Source organism: Vombatus ursinus, unplaced genomic scaffold, assembly GCF_900497805.2.
Source record: "Vombatus ursinus unplaced genomic scaffold, bare-nosed wombat genome assembly UNPS02014768.1, whole genome shotgun sequence".
NCBI classification, from domain to species: domain Eukaryota; kingdom Metazoa; phylum Chordata; class Mammalia; order Diprotodontia; family Vombatidae; genus Vombatus; species Vombatus ursinus.
The window spans coordinates 11,818,349-11,840,361 of NW_020954546.1; the positions used below are offsets into that span (position 1 = coordinate 11,818,349).

At 43.4% G+C, this 22,013-nt stretch overlaps 1 protein-coding gene across 1 annotated transcript in view; it reads right to left on the reverse strand.

Moving 5' to 3' along the window:
• The window catches only part of SRRM3 (serine/arginine repetitive matrix 3), a 58,017-nt gene extending 36,215 nt beyond the window's left edge, over nucleotides 1-21,802 (reverse strand). Inside the window, exons 1-2 of the mRNA XM_027862419.1 lie at nucleotides 21,576-21,802; nucleotides 10,706-10,807 (exon numbers count right to left, since the gene is read on the reverse strand). Of these exons, the coding sequence (XP_027718220.1) occupies nucleotides 10,706-10,807; nucleotides 21,576-21,802 (329 nt within the window). The remainder of the gene's footprint in view (nucleotides 1-10,705; nucleotides 10,808-21,575) is intronic.
• Between the last annotated feature and the right edge of the window lie 211 nt (nucleotides 21,803-22,013).

The window sequence follows — 22,013 nt, forward strand, 5'->3', positions numbered from 1 at the left end:
CACCCCCCCCAAAAAAGACAGATAGACCTCAACATAGGATGACAGATCTAGAATTAGAAGGTCCCTCCAAGGCCATGTTGTCTAATCTCCTCATTTTATAGATGAGGCACTTGAGGCCCAGAGAGATGGTGACTTGTCCAAGGTCACATAGTAGGAAGTGCCCGCAGAGCCAAGATTCAAACCTAGATCCTCTGACTCCAAATCCCCCACTCTTTCCATTATACCACACTGCCTTCATGGTGAAATTAATTATCAAGAACTGAGGCTGCTGGGAGATGGGGGAGCTCTTTAGCTAGAAGCTTTGTTGAGTAAAGGAGCTCATTATATAAACCAAAAGTGATAGCATCAACCCATGGAAGTAACCCATCTTAGCCAATCCAGATCTCACCTGGATCTCCACAAAGCTATGGCCTTCCTCAGGCTCCTCCTAATGCCGGCTCAAATACCCCAGCATTCTTCAGGCTCCATCACACACCCCACCCCCACAAACCCCACCCCCACACACTTAGAGCTGGGGGTAACTGAGGGGAGGGGAGCCATAAAAAGAGATGAGGTGGGGCAGTTAGATGGTGCAGTGGATAGAGCATGGACCCTGGAGTCAGGAAGACCTGAGTTCAAATCTAGCCTCAGACATGTGATACTCACTAGCTGTGTGACCCTGGGCGAGTCACTTAACCCTGATTGCCTCACCAAAAAAATAAAAAATAAAAAAAAAGAGATGAGGAAAAGCTACTGAGATTGAGTGGTCAGGAGAAGCTAGTGAGAAGGGCTCTTGTGGAGCCTTGGAGGTCATAAGGAGTCAAGAAAGGGAGCTTATTGTCAGGGACTGGGGGCAGGGATGGGGGAGGGGGAGGCAGGAGTACCCAAACTTGAACTTGTCCCTTGGTAGCCTAGACCTGCTGCTCTTTTCAAATGCTCCATTTGAAATATTCCGACCTGGTCAGCTGAAAGTGCCCCTTGCTGAAGGTACCCTGAGTAGAGGACCCTAACTGAATTGGGGTTGTAGAGAGAGTGGGACCTGAAATATCTCTCGAAGAAGCCAAGGTGAACTGAAGCTAAGCTTCCCTTACTCTAACACTAAGGCGCCCTCCCCAGCACTGGGCACTACCCTCCCAACTTCGCACAGAATGACATTGAGTCCCAACTCTGGTGCTAAGGTCCTTTGGCCAACACTGAGCCTCTAACACCACCACTGAGTCTGTCCCCTAATGCTGACACTGACCTCCTCATTTCCATCACTAAACTCTGACTGAGAAAGAAGAGGAGGGTGAAGGAGGAGACAGAAGAGGAGGAGAAAGGGGAAGAGGAGAAAGAAGAGGAGGGCAAAGGAGGAGGAAGAAGAGGAAAAGGACGAGTGTTTGACTGAGGAGGCTGGTGTTTTCAGCTGAGTGGTTTAGTGGTAACCTTAGAGGCACAACCACATCTTCTCCTTGATGAGGTCACAGGATGCTCCAAGCAATAATAACTGTCTCCTCTCCACATTCCAAATTGCCCAAAGGAAAGGACAATTACCCTAACAAGCTGGATGAAAGGTTGTTCTAGAAGAGAAATAAGATAGATTCTGAAGCTGAGCAAAGAGAAAAGAGAATGAGGGGTAAGAACATGTGGATGAGATGAATTATGGAGCCAGAAGGGGGCCCAGGCATTTGGGTTTGTCTTCTGCTGTGCAGGGGGGGGGCTCCCCCCAATTGAACTGGAGTCAAGCTTGGAATAGTCAAAAGAGCCTTATATTCCAAATCATAGGACCTAGGTTTGAATCCTGGTTCTACTCTTTATTCTCTGGATCCACATTGGACCTCAGAACATTAGGCAGTGCATTGTTTCTACCTTTCTAATTATTATTATTATGATGATGTTATTTTAAAATTATAATTATTACCTTGAAGCTAAAATTGATCCACGAAAGGAGGAGGCACATATGTCTTAACTGAGATCCGTTATCCTTCTCTTAACCTTGTTTCAAAATGCCTCTCTCCTACCACCGATTCTTCTCATCAATGAGCAGCCACGAATAAGTGATCAGTTCCATTTCAGCAATGTGACAATGCTTTCTCTCTCTCTTCCTTAACCCCCAAGGTAATTTTGAAAAAATTATTATGAGAAGCAGCACGATGTGGTAGAGAGATGGTTATTATTCCCTCCTCTTCCCCCATATTATCAACATTATTATCTTCATTGAAGCTCAGGAAATTTGTAGCTTGCTTGAGCTGAGCCTCTTTGCTGGAGCTGACCAAAGCTGGAAACAACCAATGAGCCTGCTGATGCCAGATGCGCCAAGTCTACCAGATGTGATTAAAACAAAAAGCAACAACAACAGCCCAAGCACCAAGCCCCTCCCCAATTGTCAGTCCTTCTGCTCTTGATAGGTGAAATCCATAACAGGCCACTGCATACTTAACCTCCTTGATTGGGCTAACCTCTGTTTCCCAATGGTTAACCTAATTAACCCTCTCTTATTTTCTGCTGTCAAAGATGGTAATTGTCTCTTGTCAGGGAACTTCATCCCTAGATGAAAAAGCCTCAGATTGTGACTCACGATTTGCTGACTCTGCTTAAGGCATTATCAATCTACCCATTTGATTCTGCTCAGAACTGGAAGGGGATATTGCAGTGTCCAAAATGAGGGAGGTGGTAACTCCTATTGTGCTCTGCCCAGGTCAAGCTACATCTAGAATAGTCCATTCTGTCTAACACATTTTGGGAAAGATCATAAGATGACAGATCAAGAGCTGGAAGGGACTTCAGAAGCCAATTAACCTATTTGTTTTGCAGCTGGGGAAACTAAGCCCAAGAAGAGGAAATTATTGGTCCAAGGTCACATAGCAAGCATCAGAAGTAGAAAACGAATCCAGTTCCTCTGACTCCAAAGCCAACATACTTCCTACTTTTCCATCCTACATTCACCGACTTCAAGAAGATTCTTAGGGACTGGAGACCATACCAAATGAGAGACAGACAGAGACAGAGACACAGAAACACTGACAGACAGACAGAGAGTACAGGGGATGGGACCATAAGATCACAGGTATGGAGATGGAAGAAACCATAGAGGTAATTTGAATGTAACTCTTCATTTTACAGTTTGTAAGACTATTGCTTTAGAGCTGGAAGATGGCCTGAGGCCATCTATTTCAACCTCTTCATTTTACAGATGAGGAAACTGAGGCTTAGGGAGGTTCAGTGACTTGTTCAAAGTTACACAGTTATTAAGAGTCAGAGGCAGATTTGAACCCAGGTCTTCCAACTCCAAAGCCAGTATTTTTTTCACAGGACCACAAGGAGACTGAGGCCCAGGAAAAGGAGTGAGTTAAGGTTTATCAAATGCTTTGCTCGTCTTGGGCCCATCCTACACAATAGCAAAACAAAAAGCTGGAAAAAACCCCAACTTCATCAGTTGACCAACCTTCATGAACACCAAACCCCTAGTCTGAGGGATGTTGCCTTACTGAATTAAATGAGTTATCTACATCCTGGAGACAAGACTTCATCGTGGGAAAGTAGATAGACTTTGGCAGGAGTTTGGTTCAGTATTTTGGACAGTTCCCTCCCATCCTGATTGGGGTTTTATTTTGTTTGTTATTTGTTTTTCATTTGTTTGTTTGTTTGTTTCTGCATGTATTTTCTTGGTTGCTCTCAGAAGAGTCACAATTCCAGGGAAAACAGAATGAGAAGGGCCCCCGCCCCCACATGAAGGTCGTTAAATCTAGTACCCTGTCTCCAGGCCATAATGCTAGACTTAATTACCTCTAAGGTCAGCTCAAAAAGAATGCTTTACAATCTCTAGTGAAGACTCTGTTCAGTCAATGTGGAAAAGTAGGCAGAATATTGGGCTTGGAGTCTAGGTTTCTAGTTGCAATTCTGTGGATAACTTGCAGTATGACCTTGGGGAAGTCATTTCTCCTCCTCTAGACTTTAGTGTCCTCCTTGAATGTTTTTTGAGTTTATGATTCTAAGTTCTTCTTCCTCTTCTCAAAAACTTGACACCAGCCCATGCTGACATCTCCCTTCTGTGAATTCCTATGGTACTGAGGGTCTGCCGTACATATTTTGTCATGTTATCTTATACTTCATTTTATCTTCTTAACTGTTCCAGGTTTTCCAGAATATAAGCTCCCTGTGTACAGGGATCCTTCTCCTCTCTCTGCCAAAGTGCAAATCACAGAGTATGCGATGGGGGGCTCTGTTAAGAAAGGTCTCAACAATCCCAAGATGACCTTTAGTCAAGGACTCTCCTCTTAGAAGAGGATAAGGCTCTGGGTTCAAATGCACTCAGATTCTTCCTGGACTTAGGCTTCTCTTATCCACTGGATCATTGCACCCACCCTGCTGTAAAACTCTGGAGACATTTTTAGAACAAAGCTTGGGTATAAATTCATTTACTCAGCCTGCTTTTTCAGAGCATCTTTGAATGTACATAGCATTGTGCCCTAGAAAGGTCTTTCTTCTGTCTGAATTAAGTCACTCTTGTTCTAATGGTCCATTCTCATTGGAAGCATTTGGAATTTTCTCTCTCTGATCACCAAAGGCTTTAAAATACACCCCCCCCCTTATTTTTTGGTAGGGAGGATGAGAAAAGTACAATGGTGGGACACACAATATGGGGTTAAAGAGAGAAAAAGAAAACAGGATTCTTTTTTATCTAGTTTTCTCCTTGAAGCCTTCTGTTTGTCATCTTCCACTATGCCTTCCAGGGAGATGACTCCCCTAACCCCCACTGACAAGACCCTCTATCAGAGGAGAAAATCTCAAAAGAGATTACTTGCACCATTTAGAAGACTCTGACTACCCATCTTCAGCTTGGACCCATCCCAGCCCCTCCTCACACCCCCACACCGCCAGTGCATGATGCATAAAATTGGGTGGTTTATGACAAATGTTCATGGGTACTCATGATGATTCAATTGGATGGGATTTTCCAAGAACAGTGCCTGAGAATTCACATGAATTTCTATGTGAGTGAACTTGGTAAGAAAGTTGTGGCCCCTCCCCTTTCCCCTCCCCAACTCCCCTTCTTCTCTGGTCCCAAGAGTTCCATCCCTGAGGAGATAAAGAGCCAGCAGCACCACGCTGAAGTCAGTGACATTGGTCTTTGTTTTACTTCCTTCTTTTCAGAGCCCTTCTCCCCCTTCTCCTTTCTTGGGATTCCCCATCCCCACCCCTATCTTGGCACCAATGCCATGTTCATTCTTCTGCATCGTGTTATCAATAGCTCTCAGATAAGGGGTCAACCTATAACAAGATATTCCCTAGATGGATTTGGAATAAAAAAACCTGGGTTCAAATCCCAGTTTTGTTACTTAATGAATGTTTAACCCTGGGCCAGTTACTTTTCTCAGGGCCTGAGTTTCTTCATCTATAAAATGAGAAGATTGGATCAAATGGCCCTAAGCTCCCTTCCAGCTCTAAACCTATGATCCTATACAAAATTCCTTTATGATTGAAAGGAATAGAGCTGGAATGGTGATATTTCAAGAACTATAACAAGTAACTAGGGAAAGGTTTGGGGGCCCTGTTCAGCATCACTCAGGCAATTCCACATAGGAGGCCTCTGCTTTGCCTGCTTATATATGTCCCCTTGCTCCCATGTAGTCTCCCATGGCCCCATCTTTAGGCTTTATTCTTCTAATGCTAGTGCCTGGGACTGCTAGAAATCAGCATTGGTTGACCTCTGAGGGCTCAGACAGAATCTAAGGGACAAGTTTAAGTGACCCCATACTTTGTAGGAATTTATCAAATGTTCCTTGAATTGAATGCTGACAATTACATCCTCACCATGGCTCTTTTAGTCCCATTCAGAGAAGCAATGGTGGAGGGTAGGAAAGACCTAGGTTTTCTGAACCTGACATTGATTGTGCAAATCTTAGGTAAATGGAGAGAAGATTTCTAATGGAAAGGTTGAGTTCTGTGCAAATTACCTATTCTAGAGAGAAACAAACACTCATTTTCTCACTGCCTTAATCTTTATGTAACCCAGGATTTGGTGTGACAGAACTCTCATTTCCTAGAGGCTACTAGGGTTGGGGGCCCAGTGATGGGAGTGGGTTATTTCTAGCATGGAGGATGTTTCATGGATGAAGTGACATTTCAGTGGTGCCATAGGATTGTGAGAAGGTGTTCAGACATTCAGTCCTGCCCCTGGCTTGCTGTTCTCTTGGCATGATCATTCCTCTTTCTCCTAGGGAAACTTGTTCCTGTTTTTAGAGATGGTAGAGGACAAGGGACCTTCTTTCTGGATGACTCAGCTATACTTGGAAAGTTAGTGTGTTGCAGAGAAAAGCAACCTGGATTTGGACTTGAGGATCTGGGTTCAAATATTGACTTTGATGCTCACTACCTGTGTGCCCTTGAGTTCCTAGAAGCCCTCTGGGCTTCAGTTGTCTTATCATTGTATTAGATGCCTCAGAGGTCCCTTTCTATTTTAAATCTGTGATCCTATGACCTGGAGATCATGGAATCCCAGACTTGGTAGGGAACTGTGAGGTCATCTTATCCAGACTCTTATCCTAGACAAAAATAATCTCTATAACATTCCTGATGGGCTTGAGCCCTTGTCTGGCAATCAGGACACCCTGATTCCAGTCCCAGCTTTGCTGTTACTTCTTGTGTGTGACCTTGAGTGTGTGGTACATTATAAAGAACAGTGACTCTAGAGACAGAAGACCTGGGTTGATGTCCTGCCCCTAATGCTTACTCCCTAAGTGAGCTTGTGTGAATCACCTAAAGTCCATGACCCTCAGTTTTCTCCACTATAAAATGTTGGGTTTGAACTAGGTGGTCAATGAGATCTCTGCCATCTCTAGTAATGAAATGATTCCAGAGAAGTCAGGGCTCTCATTTCTCCTTTCTGGGCTTCAGTTTCCTGATTTATAACATGAAGGGAGTCTTAACAGACTCCATGATACTGAAGGTCCATTGTAATCCTCTTTATACATTTTAGTGGAAAGAATGATGGCTTTTGGAGTGAAAACCTGGGAGGAATATTATGTCTGCCACTTGTTAGCTCTGTGTCCTCAGCAAGTCACACCAGAACCTCTCTGTGCCTAGTATCCTACCCTGTACAATGAAGAAATTGGACTAAACCTCACTGTGTGCCCACCCCTGTGATTTGTGTTGAGGAGGAGAGAGGAGAAGGAGCCTACATGGTCCTTGCCCTCAAGGAGTTCCCAGTCTGGTTGGAGAGATAAGATTCATACATAAGGAACAGTTAAAAAAGGTCATACACAGGGAACTAGGTGATCTCAGAGGTCATGTCCAACTTAACTGGGGCTTCCAATACCAAGGAGATCACTGGTTCACAAGGCAGTCCAAGTAGCAGATGGAAGAAAATGAAGGATTAAAGGAAGCAAGTGATCTCTGTCCAAGGTCATGTAGTCAGTTAGTGACAATGTTAGAGAGGAATCAAGGGAAGGACATGTCTGACCTTTAGAAAGTTCATTCTTACACTAAGCTAAAATCTGCTTCCCTACAGCTTCCACTCATCTGTCCTAGTTCTTCTTTCTGAGGTCAAAGAGAATGACTCTAATCCCTCTTCCACGAGACAACCCTTCAGATAGTTTTATTTTTATTTGAAGGATTGCTGTAGTCTTCACCTATCCCCATCTATGGAGAGCTGAGAGTAATTAAGGGCTGTCTTGATGGGTTGGTTTTCTGGGCAGGAGACAGACTGTGCTCATTAAAGTCATTCTCCTTCCTCCAACCTCATCTAACCCTGGTTTGTGGTCCTTTTATGGTTCTTATAAAATTCTGTCTCATGTTGCAGTTACTGATTTTATACACACACACACACAATACATATTACATAAACACATGAATATAACACATGTATATAGGGATACATATATAACATGTATATATACATACACAATATGTATATATATAGATATAGATATACACATGTACAAACATATATGCATATGTGTATATATGTATATGGATGGATTGCTATGTACCTTGGGTACATATTTTCTCTATCACCTGCAGGAACTGGTATTTCTAAGAAAGAGACACAGCAGAAAAAGGGGGCCATGGGGCAAGATCTACAAGGTGATAAAATAAAAACTATTTAGAAGAAGGAGCTCTTAATAGGTACCTTAGAAGTTTGAATTCCATGAGGAATACAGAGACTACAGAAGGAATAAATAAAGTAAAGGTCATGAATCAAAGAATAAAAACCTAGAATGATAGAAATGGAAGGGAAATAATGAAGAGAAAGAAGGAAAAATCTTTTTTCCCCCAAAAAGATGCAGAAGATGAAATGTAAAAACTAATAAGCAAAATAAATTGAAGGGGAGAAAAGGAAGAGGGATGTTACTTAATTGATAGAAAAAAGAGGAAGAATTTTTCAAATTCTTCAGATAGATAGATAAAAGCAAGACATAAAAAGAAGTAATAAATAAAACAAAACTCTAAAACTTGGTAAAGGGGTAACAAATGGCCTGGGGTACCGGGGAAGATAGCTGGTGGAAATAGGGTTGTCTTTAAGTAGACTAAGATAAAATAACTGAAGAGACAAAATACTGTATATATGAAGTAAGAGGAAAAGATTCTAATTAAGAAAAAAAATTAAAGATAATTGGAAGAAAATATAAACCTAACTCTGGTAGCTTTAAATGTAAATGGATTAAACAGTCCAATAAAGTGAAAAAGGTGACAGATTGGCGAAGAAAACAAAGCCTCAAAATTTGTCGCTTACAAAAACACACCTAAATAACAAAGACCTAGACAGTATAGAATGAATGACTTTCATGACAGTTACGATATACTAGAAAGAACACTGTATCTGGAGTCAGAAGCGCTGGGTTTGCTACTTATGTGACCTTAGCTCGTCATTTAACCTTTCTGGGTCAGAGTTTCCTTTTCTGTAAGATGAAGTGGATAGACACTGGTCTCTTCCATCGGCAAAGATATCATCCCATGGGGCAGTGATATAAACAATGGGTTTGGAGTTGAAGGACCTAGTTTGGACCTGAGTTTAAGTCACAGTTCTGTTAATTACTATAAGTGTGACCTTGGACAAGTCCCTTTCACTCTTTGAACTTTGGTTTCCTTCTCTGTAAAATGAGGGGTCATACTTGATCTCAAAGACACTCAGCATGGCATGACCTTTCAACTTTAAATTCTATGATCTGATCTTTTGACTGTCCTGCCCCTTGCTCTGGAATTAGCTTTTCTACTTTACCATTTCCAGTTTTAATTCCTTTATTCCTTCACTGACCTTCGAAATCTCAGTTACCCAGAGTCCTCTGCTGTACTAGTGAGTCATTCTTAACTGAGTTCCCAAAGCACAAGTGTGACCATGTCAAAACTTGCCTTCTCCTCCCCCACCCCAATAAACTCTAGTATCTCCCTGTTACCTCTGGGAGCAAATATAAACTCCTTTATTAGACATTTAAAGCCTTTAACAACCTGGTCACAAACTATCTTTCCAGCTTTATTATACATTGTTCTTTTTCACATGGTTCAGCCAAACTGGCCCTCCAATGTTCCTCATACATCACACTTCACTTTTTGTCTGCCTTTGTGCTGACTGTTCCCCCATTCAGAGAATGCATTCCCTCCTCATCTCTGACTTAGAAATCCCAAATTTCTTTCATGATTCAGCTCAGACACCACCTTCTACATGGAGTCTTTCCTTCTTTCTCCCTCTTCCCCAGATGCTAGTGCCTCCTTCAAATGAGATTATTTTATATTCATTTTGTATGTACCTATATATAGGTATGTTGTCTCCTTCATTTGAACGTAAGCTATTTGAGAACAGGTATTATTTCACTTTTGTCCTTGTATCCCTAATGCCCATGCAGTTCTGTGCATGCAGTGGGTGTTTACTAAATGCTTGTTGGTTGGTGGCTTTCTTAAAGTATGTTTTAGTCTACTTTTATACCTTGCACCTTTTTTTTTAGACAATTGGGTTAAGTGACTTGCCCAGGGTCACACAGCTAGTAAGTATCAAGTGTCTGGTCTGAGGCTGGATTTGAACCCAGGTCCTCCTCACTCCAGGACCAGTGTTCTATCCACTGCTCCACCTAGCTGCCCCTGTACTTTTTTTGAAATAGAGAAAAATGAAGGCATGAATAAGGAAAGCGAAGACATGGTTGGGGAAACTTGCCTAAGGTCACACAGTCGGTTTATGACAGGACCAGACCAAGGGAAGAGATGCTCTCTTGATTACAAGTCAGTACTTTCTCTGTACTGATACTAGCCTTCCTTATTCTTCTGAAAGCCCTGGAGGAGAAGGAGGACCCCCGTTGTATATGGTCTTAAATCATTCTCCAACTGTTTTGTGTAAGTTCTCTTACCCCTAGCTCTAGGGGTAAATCATATCTTCTCCTGCCTTTCTCTCAGGGAAGCCTAGAATGAGGGGATGCCTTGGGTGAGTTAACTTAGAGCTGGAGGATCCTAAATGCAGATGTGGTGGGAACTTCAAAGGATATCTAGTTTTTGCAGTGCGGTGAAGTGATTTGTCCATGGTCACACAGCTAGTAAGTGTCAAAAGTAGGATTTGAATCCAGGTCCTCCTGACTCCAAGTTCAGCAGCCTATTCAATAATTTACCACTGGCTTGATACTTGAGCAAAGGGGACTGCCCCCTGAGTTTCTGAAGCTCCTCCCCAAACCTACTGGGGCCCATTGCCTTTAGCTCACACTTTTCCTCTGGACCCACCCCCTCTCCTGTTTATCCTCCCTTGCTCTCCCCAGAGGAGACTCACATGTGGCGACCGTGTTGATCCTCCCTGGTCAAGACCCCCTCCTTCTCCATCAGCATCTGTCGGAAGGTCCCCACCTTCTGTCGGATCTCCTCTTCAGAATACCTGCAGCAGGCAGAGAGGGTGTAAAAGAAGGATAAAGCAAGGCTGGCGTCACTAGGGTCTTTGGCTTTCTTTGCCCTCCAACAACCCCTTCCTGCCTTTGAGGGAACTGGAGGTCTTCCCATTTTGCGGATGGAAAACTGATGAGAGGTATAATCAAAGAGGGACTCTTGGATTAGATGCCCCTTCTATTGGTTGAAGGTGGGGAGTAGGGTTTGAGGACAGAAAGTGTTCATGCCCATTTCTGTTTCTGTGATACATTCCATCACTGAAATGTGCAGTTTTCTATACTTTTTGGATGGTGAGAAGCTCACTACCTCATAAGGCATCTTGCTCTAGTGTTAGACAAATCTGGAGTGATACAGGCCGGAGAGAGGGGTTGAGGGGAGGAGGGGATATCGTGATTGGCAGCTAGGGTTAGTCCCATTTCTTTTCTTTCCTCTAAAACATAGTTAAATATCCAAGCAGACCTGAGACCTGCTTCACCCCTTCCACCCTGGTCCCTTTGTGGGCTCTAGATAGCAGGGCTGAGCTGGGGAGGATTTGGCAGTAGAGGGGGTGAAAGCACCAGTCTCTGTGAGTGTGAATGTGACTGAAACAGCACTCCAAATTATTTTGGGATTGCTTGTTGCTTGATGTTTTCCACATTAACCAGGTGATCCCACCAGCTGCAGATCATAGGGTTATAGAGTTAGAGCCAAAAGGGACCTTCGAGGTTATCTGATCCAATGCTTTCATTTTATAGAAAAGGAAACTGAGGCCCAAGGAGGCTGTGACTTAAGAAAGGTCACCCATGTAGTAAGTGATGGAGTCAGGATTTGAACTCAGGTCTTCTGACTTGAAATCTTTTCACTATCCCATTCTATGTTTCTGTAACTGAAAGGTACCTAAAAAGACAGTCCTGGTGCCTAGTACGGTATCAGTGGAGAGCAACTTCCTCTTCCTGACAGCAGACTGGACAAAGAGCCCTCAAGTGGCACTGCACCCTCCCCTTCCCTGTCTTTAATCCCTTTCCTTCCACGCCCATCTCAATGGTCTTCCTTCCAGTCTAGGACAAAGTCAGATTTTTGGATGAGTCATTGGGGCAGAGGAAGGAGAAATATTAACATCTCACATTTCTAGAGGACAAAAGCATGGGAACTGGGGGGCAAGAGACCCATGTTCTCATTCTAGTCCTGCCATTTATAAGCTGTGTGACCTTGGTGCAGTTGCTTTCCTTCTCTGGCTTGAAGTTTCTACTTCAGTAAAAATAAGAGGAGTTAGACATTGAGATCTTGAAGGCCCTTTCCATCTTGAAATGGTCTGAATGAAATGTCTTCTGATGGCTCTTCCAACTACAAGATTCCTTGACTCCAAATTTCATGGGATTTAAAGAACCACTCTACCTACTCTACCAGAGAGGTCCAGCAGCTTATTGATGGTCACACAGCAAAAGGGCTAGTTTTGAAACCCAGGTCTTTTGACTCTCTCCATCTGTTAGTCTTTCAACCAATGAATCTGTAATCATGATAGGCTGGGTGGACACTACCCTCTCCATGAAACCTTGCTCACGCTTCACAGTCGTTATTGCTTCTCCTTCCTCAAATTACCTTGTATCTATTTCTTTCTTGTGCATTGCATCACCCCACCATAATATAAGCTCCTTGAGGGCAAGGACTGATTTCCTTTCTGTCTTTAACTCTCCAGTGCATAGCATGGTGTCTGACACATGTTGTAGGCATGACATATCAAAAACCTGTGATTTGTCCTAGGGAGAACAGACGGAACCTATCTAGGATTTTGTGGATAGGTCTCAGGGACTCATTTGAGGCATTGGACAGGATGGAATTTACAAAAGATCACCTAGGTATTAAGGGCCAGAGGTAGGATTTGAACCTATTTCTGGTAACTCTAGACTTAACATTTAATTCAGTTTCCCATATTGTCTTGCTTTAAGTAATGCTGCTCTTCACATCATGTTAGGGAGTTAGGTCACCCATGCCTCAGTATAGGGGTGGGGGCTGGCCATGACTGGGGCCACCATAGGCTTTGAGCCTTCTCATAGTCACATCAGGATACCTGAGAGGAAAGTGTTCATAAACCAAATTACAGAGCTAGCAAATAAATACTAAGGGTTGGAATATTATTTAATAGTATAAAATGAATATACTGTCCTGTAATTATTATGAATATTAATCAAATATCTGAATACAGGAAGGAAATATTAATGGATTCAAGCTGAAATAAATGAATATGAATGACCAGGTGATATCAATGAAAAAAAAATCTCTGAGCCTGGAGAAAATATAAGAGGTATGTGTGGGTATGCATGCATGTTTGTCTCTTAAATACATTTTTGTTGATTTTTTTTTGTTATTTACAAAAATTTTCTCTGAATTTTCCCTTTTATCTCTTCCCCTTCCTCCTACCTGAGAATTCTGTGTGTGTGTGTGTGTGTGTGTGTGTGTGTGTGTGTGTTTGAAGTGGGGGAGGTAAAAGAAAGGAATGGGTACCAAGGAGGATGATGGATGGTAGTTCAGAAGGAGAGTTTGGGGATAATAGGATCATAGATTTAGAATTGCACTATTCTGGAAAGCAATTTGGGACTACGCATCAAAACTCACTAGACTGTGCATACCTTTTGATCAGAGATACCACTAGTAGGCAAATAACCCAAAGAGATTAAAGAAAGAGAAAAAGGATCTATATGTACTAAAATATTTATGCAGTTAATTTTGTGGTGGCAAAGAACTAAAGACTAAGGGGGTGCTCATCAATCAGAGAATAGCTGGACAGATTATAGTCTATGAACATGTTGGAATATTATTGTGCCATAAAAAATGACAAAGGAGATGGATTCAGAAAAACCTTGGAAGACTTATATGAACTGATGCCAAATAAAGTGAGCAGAAGCAGGTGAATATTTTTTACAATAACAGTAACACTGGAAAAACAAACATCTTGGACAGAAGTCAGAATTCTGATCAGTGCAATGGCTAACTACATCTCCAGAGAAGTGACAAGGAAGCCTGCTACCCACCTCTTCACAAGTGACAGATACAAGGTGCAGAACAAGAAATGTATATTTTTAGATGCAGCAAATGTGTAGATTTGCTTTGATTGACTGTAATTTGTTATGAGAATTGTGTTTTTCCTTTTTTATTTTGGGGGAGAAGACTAGGGATCATTTTGCTATGAAAAAAAGAAGAAAAAGAAGAAAAGAAGGACGTTGAAACACCTTTAAAATGCTCAGAAAGGAGCCGAAGGAAGGTCAGTAGAAAGCAGAAACAAGCAAAGCAACTTGGAAAGTAACACGTGATAAAGAAAGGAACAGGTGGAATTTTATATATACATGTATATATTTAAAAGCAAGCTGTATTTGATGTAGTTTCATGGCTTCACATAGAATCTTTTTCTGTCTCATTTTGTATATGGAAATGTTCCCTTTCTTTTTTGGTGTTTGTTAAATTCAGAATAAAATTAAAAAAAAATAGATTTAGAGTTGGAAAGGATGTTAGGGTTCATTTAGTCCAACTTCACATTCTCCCCCCACCTTTTACAGATGGGAAGCCCAGGGAGGTAAAGTTACTTGCTCAAAGAAAGGAAATAAGTTTTTATTAAGCACCTACTATGTGCCAGGCACTGTGCTAAGTGCTTTACAAATATTCTCATTTGATCCTCACAACAAACCTATGAAGTAGGTGCTGTTAGGATCCCCATTTTACAGATAAGAAAACTGAAGCAGACAGAGGTGAAGTGACTTGCCACATAGGTGGTATGAGGCCAGATCTGAATTCAGGTCTTCCAGACTCCAAGCTCAGCACTTTATCTATTGTGTCACCTAGCTGCCAAGTAGCAAGTGGCAGAGCTCAGATTTGAACCCCGGTCTTCCTATTTCTGAGGCAGACCTCTTTCCGTCACACTAAAATGCCTCCTGAAGGATTTAACCCTGAAGTACAGACCTAGGTGTTTGTGGCTTGCAGCCTGCTTCCCTCTTGACTCCTATGGTGATTATGAGTGCTTCATTAGGGTCAATTACCTCCCCATGCACACCTCTCACCCCCTCCCCAGTCTCATAGCACATGAGGATCATTCCACAAATGAGGGTATGTCTCACAAGGTAGTGAGCTCCCTGTCACTGGTTGTTTTAAGAGAACGAGGGATCAATTATTCAATCAGTCAACAAGCATTTATTGAATGCCTACCATGTGCCAGGCACCAAGCTAGATGCTAATGATACAAAGACAGAAATGAAACAGTCCTTATTCTCAAGGAAATTACATTTTAATAGGGCACATACCATGTGCATGCAAGATACACACAAAGTAGACAGAGTCACCTTACACAAGAAGATATTAGCAGCTAGATTCTATAGTTGCTAGAGGGATGAGAAAAGGCTTCCTTTAAAAGGCATTTCTTGAGCTGAGTCTTAAAGGAAACTAGACATCCTAAGAAGCAGAGATGAGGAATAGGTGCCTTCCTGGCATTGGGGTCAGCCTGAGATGGGACATGGAGAGTCCTGTGTTCAGAATGGCAAGTAGGCCAGTGGAGCTGGGCCACCGAGTTTATGGAGAGGAATAATGTATAAGAAAATTAAAAATGAGGGAAAGGGCCTGGTTGTGAAGAGCTTTGAGTGACAAATCAGGGAGTTTAGTTTTGCACCTAAAGGTACTGGGTACTCGGGAACAACTGGAGTTTAGTAGTGAGCAGGGTGACATAGTTAGACCTATGCTTTAGGAAAATCATCTTGGCAGCAATGGGGATGATGGATTGGAGTAGCAATAGATGAGGCAGGGAGATCAATTAGGATGCTATTGCAAGGGTCTGTGCATGAGGTGATGGGGGCCTGAACTAGGGTAATGTCTGCATCCGTGGAGGGAAGGGACATGTTGTGAAAGTATAGACAAGTTTTGGCAAATGATGCATGTGAGGTGAGGCAGGTGACGTGGGTTCATCAATCAAGGTTCAACGAAGGACATTTCTACCTGGGAGAAATGTTGGACAAAATGACTCCTAAGGTCCTTTCCAACTTCCAACTCATATTGGAACCCTCTCCACACTTTCTTATCTCCTATATGATTTCTGTCCATGTTTTTTCATGAATTCTCTATAAGGGAGCTATCCAAAGTGCTAGAGAGTTTCTTGAGTTCTTTCAGAATCTCAGGAGTATCACCGTTTTACTGGGGCTGTCCCTCATGTCCACATAGCCATCTGGTTATGGAGTCAAGGGACTCAGCTTCTGACGCTGTGTGACCCTGAGCAAATCACTTTACCTCTGTGGGCCCCAGGTTCCACCTTTTGCTCAGAGAACTATAACCAAATCAACACTGCCATTGTAAAGGGCAAATCAACTAACCCTTCTCTCTCCCATCTTGTTCCACTTTCTATCTCTGTGTCTCCCTAAGATCAAAATTTCTTTCCCTCACCTCCTCTTCCCTATATATGTTGTCTTTCCATTAAAATGTCAGCTCCTCGAAGAGGGACTGTCTTAACCTTGTATTTATATCTCCAGCATTAGCATAGTGCTCGGCACATAATAAACACTTAAATACTATTTGTTCGTTCATTTGGTAGGGGATGAGAGAGGGCCTCCAAAGTCCCTTCCACCTACCAATCTATGAGCCCATAGTCCTACAATCTGCTGGTCATACATAATATCTATTTATTACCAGATGCATCTCCTAAAACACTAGCGTCATCACATCTTTCCCTTGCTCAAGAACTTTTCATTGACACTCTATTGGCCACAGGGTGAAATGCAAAGACTTAAGTCTGAAGTTCAAGGTCTTTCACAATCTAGCCCCTATGCCAAACATCTTTGCCTCCAACCACTCACTCAGACCCAGCTGTTGGCTTTTCTAAGCTAAGCTGGTTTCTTCACTGTCTCTTGCATACACCATACCATTCTATCTGACAAACATATTAAGCACTATCTGTGTATAAGGCATAGAACTGGTTACTAGAGATAAAAGATACATCTGACATCTAGCTAGCTCTCAAGAAATTTACACTCCAATAGGGACAGAGAAGAGAGGAACACAGAAGTAGCCATGAGCCAAGGGAGATTGAGGTCAATGCAGAGAAGATACAGGCAGATTGGGGCAGGGAAGGAGAGACCTCTTTAATTGGGGGAAGGAGGCAAGGCGAATTGAGGAAAGAGTCATGGAAAAGTTGGTGCCTGGGCTGAACCTTGAAGAGCAGAATTTCAATCGGTAAAGATTCCGGCTGACAGGAGTCCATTCCAGCCATGGGGGAAGATACAAGCAACAAAAAAGAACAGGACAAAGACAGGAAACAGTGAGGTATCTATGTGATGGGACATATAGTATGTGAAGAGAAATAGTTGAAATTAGACTAGAAAGACTGGCTCAAACAAAATTGTGAATGAATAGCCTTGAATGTGATTACCACCTCTGTACCTTAACTAAAGTTGTTACTCCCACCTGTAATGTTCAGGGCCTCTTGCCCTGATTGTCTAAATCCCATCCATCCCTGAAGGCTCAGCTAGGGATTGAGGCTCAGTGCCAGGAGTGGGGATAGGTTTCAATGCTAGAGATGAACAGTCAGTAGTGAGGATGAGAGTTTATTGCTAGAATTATGGAGTTAGTGTCAGGGACAAAGACTCACTCAGTACTAGGGACGAGGGCACATTTTTTGGTGACTAAGAGCTCAATGTAAGAGATGGTACCTCTGTATTGGGTTTGGGGGCAGAGGGTCTGAAATACAGGCTCAGGGTCACAGTGGCCTAGGCTATGGACTCAGTGCTAGGGAGGGGGCTTCTGCTTCAGGCATTTGAGCTCAGTGTTGGGATGGGGCTCAGTCCCAGGGACTAGAGCTCAGCGTCAGAGATGGGGACTCAGAGCTGTGAACTGAAGGGCAGGGCAGGGGCCTGAGTGCCTGGAATGGGCACTAAGCCTCCGGGCTTAGTGTCAGTTATGAAGACTTAGAATTAAGTATATGTGCTCAGTACTTTTCCCATTCTTAGAAATGGTTTTCTGTCATTTTGTCAAATCATTTTCACATACAATATTGCAACTTGTTTCTCCTAACTATGGAGATGATGGCCTTTAATTAAGGCACCTGTAGACCCACCACTCCCTCTTCAGGGACCACAGCCCACAGTTTTGCTGCATGAAACAGAATTTTCTTTTTTTTGCACATCAATAGCTCATCAGCTCTTTCAAATATGTTTGTATTGCCTGCTAATAACTTGCTTTGTGTGTGTCTCTGTCTGTTTCTTTCCATCTCCTCCTCTCTCAACACTCACTTGGAGTTTAGGAAACATATCATTTCTTAGGATGAGCCTAGTGGATTATTTGGCATCCTTATTCTGGGTTCTAGTACCTACAACCTAGCTCTTTTTCCTTGAATTGAGTCCTTATCTCTGGAACTTAGACCCCATGCCCAGCCCTGAGACCCTATCCCTAGAATGGAACTTCCGCTTTTAGAATCTCCTCCCATGACCCTAGGTATTAACATATACATACAATTCTCACCCCTTCCATGGGGCATTGGCCCCAAGAGATGTAACTCTCCCTCTCTCCACCAACTACTAGCCTGGTGAATGAGATGACCTTGGACTGACTTCCATGAAGGGACATCACCTCCTGTTTCCCCAGGGCTCCAGGCTCACCTTATCCAGGAATTTCCTTGCAGAGGCAACAGGAGAGAATTGGAAGGAAAACTGAGCAGCAATTACTTCTCCTACTCCCTTTGCCCTGCAGCTAAGTGACGTCCCTTGGGGAAGGAAACTGGAGCAGGGAATCCAGCTTCAACCCTTTCCTGGGAGGAGCTGCTAGCTGAAGGACTCACAGAAGCATCCTTTCTCTCCCCCATAAAAAGGACACCAGTGGCTGTCTCCTTCATCCTCTGGGTGGTCTGAGCATCTCACTGAGCACCAAGCACCAGGATGGGAATTGGCAGAAAATGAGTGATTTTAGGCAAGCCATTTGTGCATTGAGAGACTCAGTTTCTTTATCTGTTCAAAGGGGTAAATAATTCCCGCTGTCTTATTGGATTGTGGCAAAGATCCAATGGGAGAACTGTGGAAATATCTTGGCAAATCTAGCTTAATGAGAGAGGCAGAATGAATAAGAAGGTGGCCTTGGAGTCAGCAAGTCCTGGGCACTAAGTCATTTTATTTCTCAATGCTCCAGGGAATTCTTTAAGACTATATGGGGCAGGGCAGGTGCCAGCCTGCATTGGCATAGAGTGTTTCCTCATGAGCAATTCTCCATACCAATAAAATCATAGGTCTGAGTTTAAAAAAGTCTCTCTTGTTAAACCAAAGTGAGATGTGATGCCTCTGATCTTACTGTTGATCTAGCCAGCCCAGTGAGAACTAACCCAGTTTCTAGGGCTACTAAGAGATGGTGGAATTCCCCAGTCTTCCTAGCTACTCTACCAATCATCTGTAGGTGTAACTGTCTTTTTGCTGGACTGAGGAGAGATGGGAAAAGAGGAATTGTGTCTTCCTCACCAGACCAGGGTTCCATGAAGGTAAGAATTATATCTCATCATCTCTTCTTTGAAGGCAGGGCTGGTATCTCCTTCATCATATCAAGGGCTTTTTGAGGTTTTCTTCCCCATCCTCTGCAGTATCCAGTCCAGGGCTGTGCCCAGAGGAGGGGCCCACCTGTGTGACCTTGGGCAGGTCACTTAACTTCCTTGGGCCTCAGTTTCCTCGGTTGTGAAATGAGGGTGTTGGACCAGCTAACCTTCCAGGTCCCTTCCAGCTCTAGATTTAGAATTTTGTGCTCCCATGACTGACCGTTGAACTTGAGGAATCTTAAGCCACTCCTTGAGCCCAGGACATCAGAATCTCACAGCAGGGCTGAGCTGAGTGGAAAGAGTCCTGCACTGAGAGACAGGAAACCTGGGTTCAAATCTGACATTTGTCAGAAGGGTGACCTAGGGCCAGATCTTGAGCATCATTTTCCTGGTCTGTAAAACGATACTGACACTCTCGCCTTCACAGAAGCACTGTGAGGAGTGAGTTTTGTAAACCCTAAGGAGACATAGAAGTGGGAGTGTATGATTAGAGGCATCCTCAGATCGATAGGGGACAAAAACCCCTGCAAATTTACCTAGTGATTTGAAGTTGACAAAGCACGTTGCTTACAACCACCCTTTAAATATACCAATAACTATTCCCATTTTACAGACAAGAAAACTGAGGCTCAGGAGGTGAAATGACTTTCCCATGATTCCTTCTTTCAGGGCCCACCAAATAGCAGGTGTCTGAGCCAAGATTTGAATCTGGATCTCCTGACTCTAAAGTCTGTGTTGTTTCCTTTATACTATGTTACCCATAGGCTCTGAGTCCTTTGCTATTATCCACTCTTCAGGGGGATAGGAGTACAGTTACCATCCTCCCTCATCAGGATCGGAGAATTAGATTAGGAAGGAACCTCAAAGGCTATCTAGTTCAACCCCCTCATTTTACAGATGAGGAAACTGAGGCACAGAGTAGTTAAGTGAATGCCCAAAGTGACACAAGTAATATGGACCAGAGGCAGCATTTGAGCTAGGTCATCAGGCTCCAAATCCATTTTCCTTTCCTCTTGTAATATGATTTCTCAGGACTCTGACATCTGAGAACAAATCTTGATTCACATTTCCAAAGCCCCCAGGCTCAAGGCTGGCACCCCTTGCTTTCATCCCATGGCCATAGTTGCATCAGCCACCCCAGGCTCTTTCCAGTATAGGGCTCTGGCTGGCCACGGGGTGTGTTAGCAGCTGATTTGCCAACAGCTCAGTTGGTATTTCTGCATTCCCCAGACTGCAGCTACATCAGGCAAGCATGCTTGTCAGGGAGGGGACCAGGCTCACCAGCCAGGAATTTCATTGCTTCCAAAGTGCTCTGCCATCTGGGATGCAGGGAAATGTAGAATGGCACAAGGATCCACAGAAATATTACAGAGGCATTGTGGTTGTTGTTGCCGGTGGCCCTTCATTTTTGAAGAGAACCAAAGACACCCCAAGAGTCATGCTCTGATGTGCACCTGAATTGGATTTGAGTGAGGCATTGTGGTAGAATGGAAAGAAAACTCCCTCTACCTCAAATTCCATCTGCTACTTCCTACTGGGCAGCAAGGTAATACAGTGGGGAGAGCTGGGCCTGGAGTCAGGAAGACATGAGTTCAAATCTGACCTCAGACACTTACTAGCTGTGTGACCCTGGGCAAGTCACTTAGCCTCCATTTATTTCACTTTCCTCCTTTGTAAAAAAGGGTAATGATAGCACCTGTCTCTCAGGGTTGTTGTGAGGATCAAATGACATAATAATTGTAAAGTGCTTAGTACAGTGCCTGGCACATAGTAGGTGCTTCATAAATGTTAGCCATTGTCATCCTTATCACCTTAGAGTATTGTTTAGAACAGAGATATCAGACTCCTGGCCTGCAAAACTCTGGAGTGCTGTTGAGACCAGATTAAAATGTATTTGGGAAATATTTAACAAAATCAATGCAAATAGAACACAACAAAGATAAAGTTAATCTGTGGTTTTCTTAGTCAATATTCAGCCTGTGGGGATCTGTTTCGGTTGGAGTCTGATGCCACTGGACTACAGCGCTGAGAAGTTAAGGAACTTGCCCAGGACCACACAGCCAGATCATTAGGGGGACTGGAACATTGGCTCTAAGGCCAGATATGTAGCCACTTTGCCAGCATCGTATAAATGATTGTTGGGCTTATTATTAAAATGGTGGGCTGGCTCCAGGTGGTCAGTAGGGTTGCAGTGACTCAGTCTTTGGGTTACCCATCTATTCACCTGCCTGGACTCACTCACCCTTGTTCCTCCATCATCTCCTGCAACTCCATACACTTGAGTTCCACACGCCGCTTCCTCTCATGGTCCAGGATCTCCCGGTGGGCCTTCTTCACCAGGCTGGGCTCCACAACCCGTAGCTCCTCCTCTGGTCTGTGCCAGGCACCTGAGGCACTGGGTTGGGGGAAGCCATTGGCGGCATCTGGTGGCGATGGGATGCTGGCTCCATTGTTGAAAGTGGAGGACATGGCTGCCCGCACAGACCTGCTGGCTGCAGTGTCTGTGGAATGGACAGAGAGGGAGAAAGAGATTTAGTGCCAAACTCATTTCTGGTCTCCCTTTCTTAACCCAACACCCAGTCGGAAAAGTTCTCCTCCTTAACCTTTCTGTTCATTTTAGGATGATGACTCAATGGGAGATGCATTGTTCACATTAGCTTCTGGGCACAAGTGAAAGGAA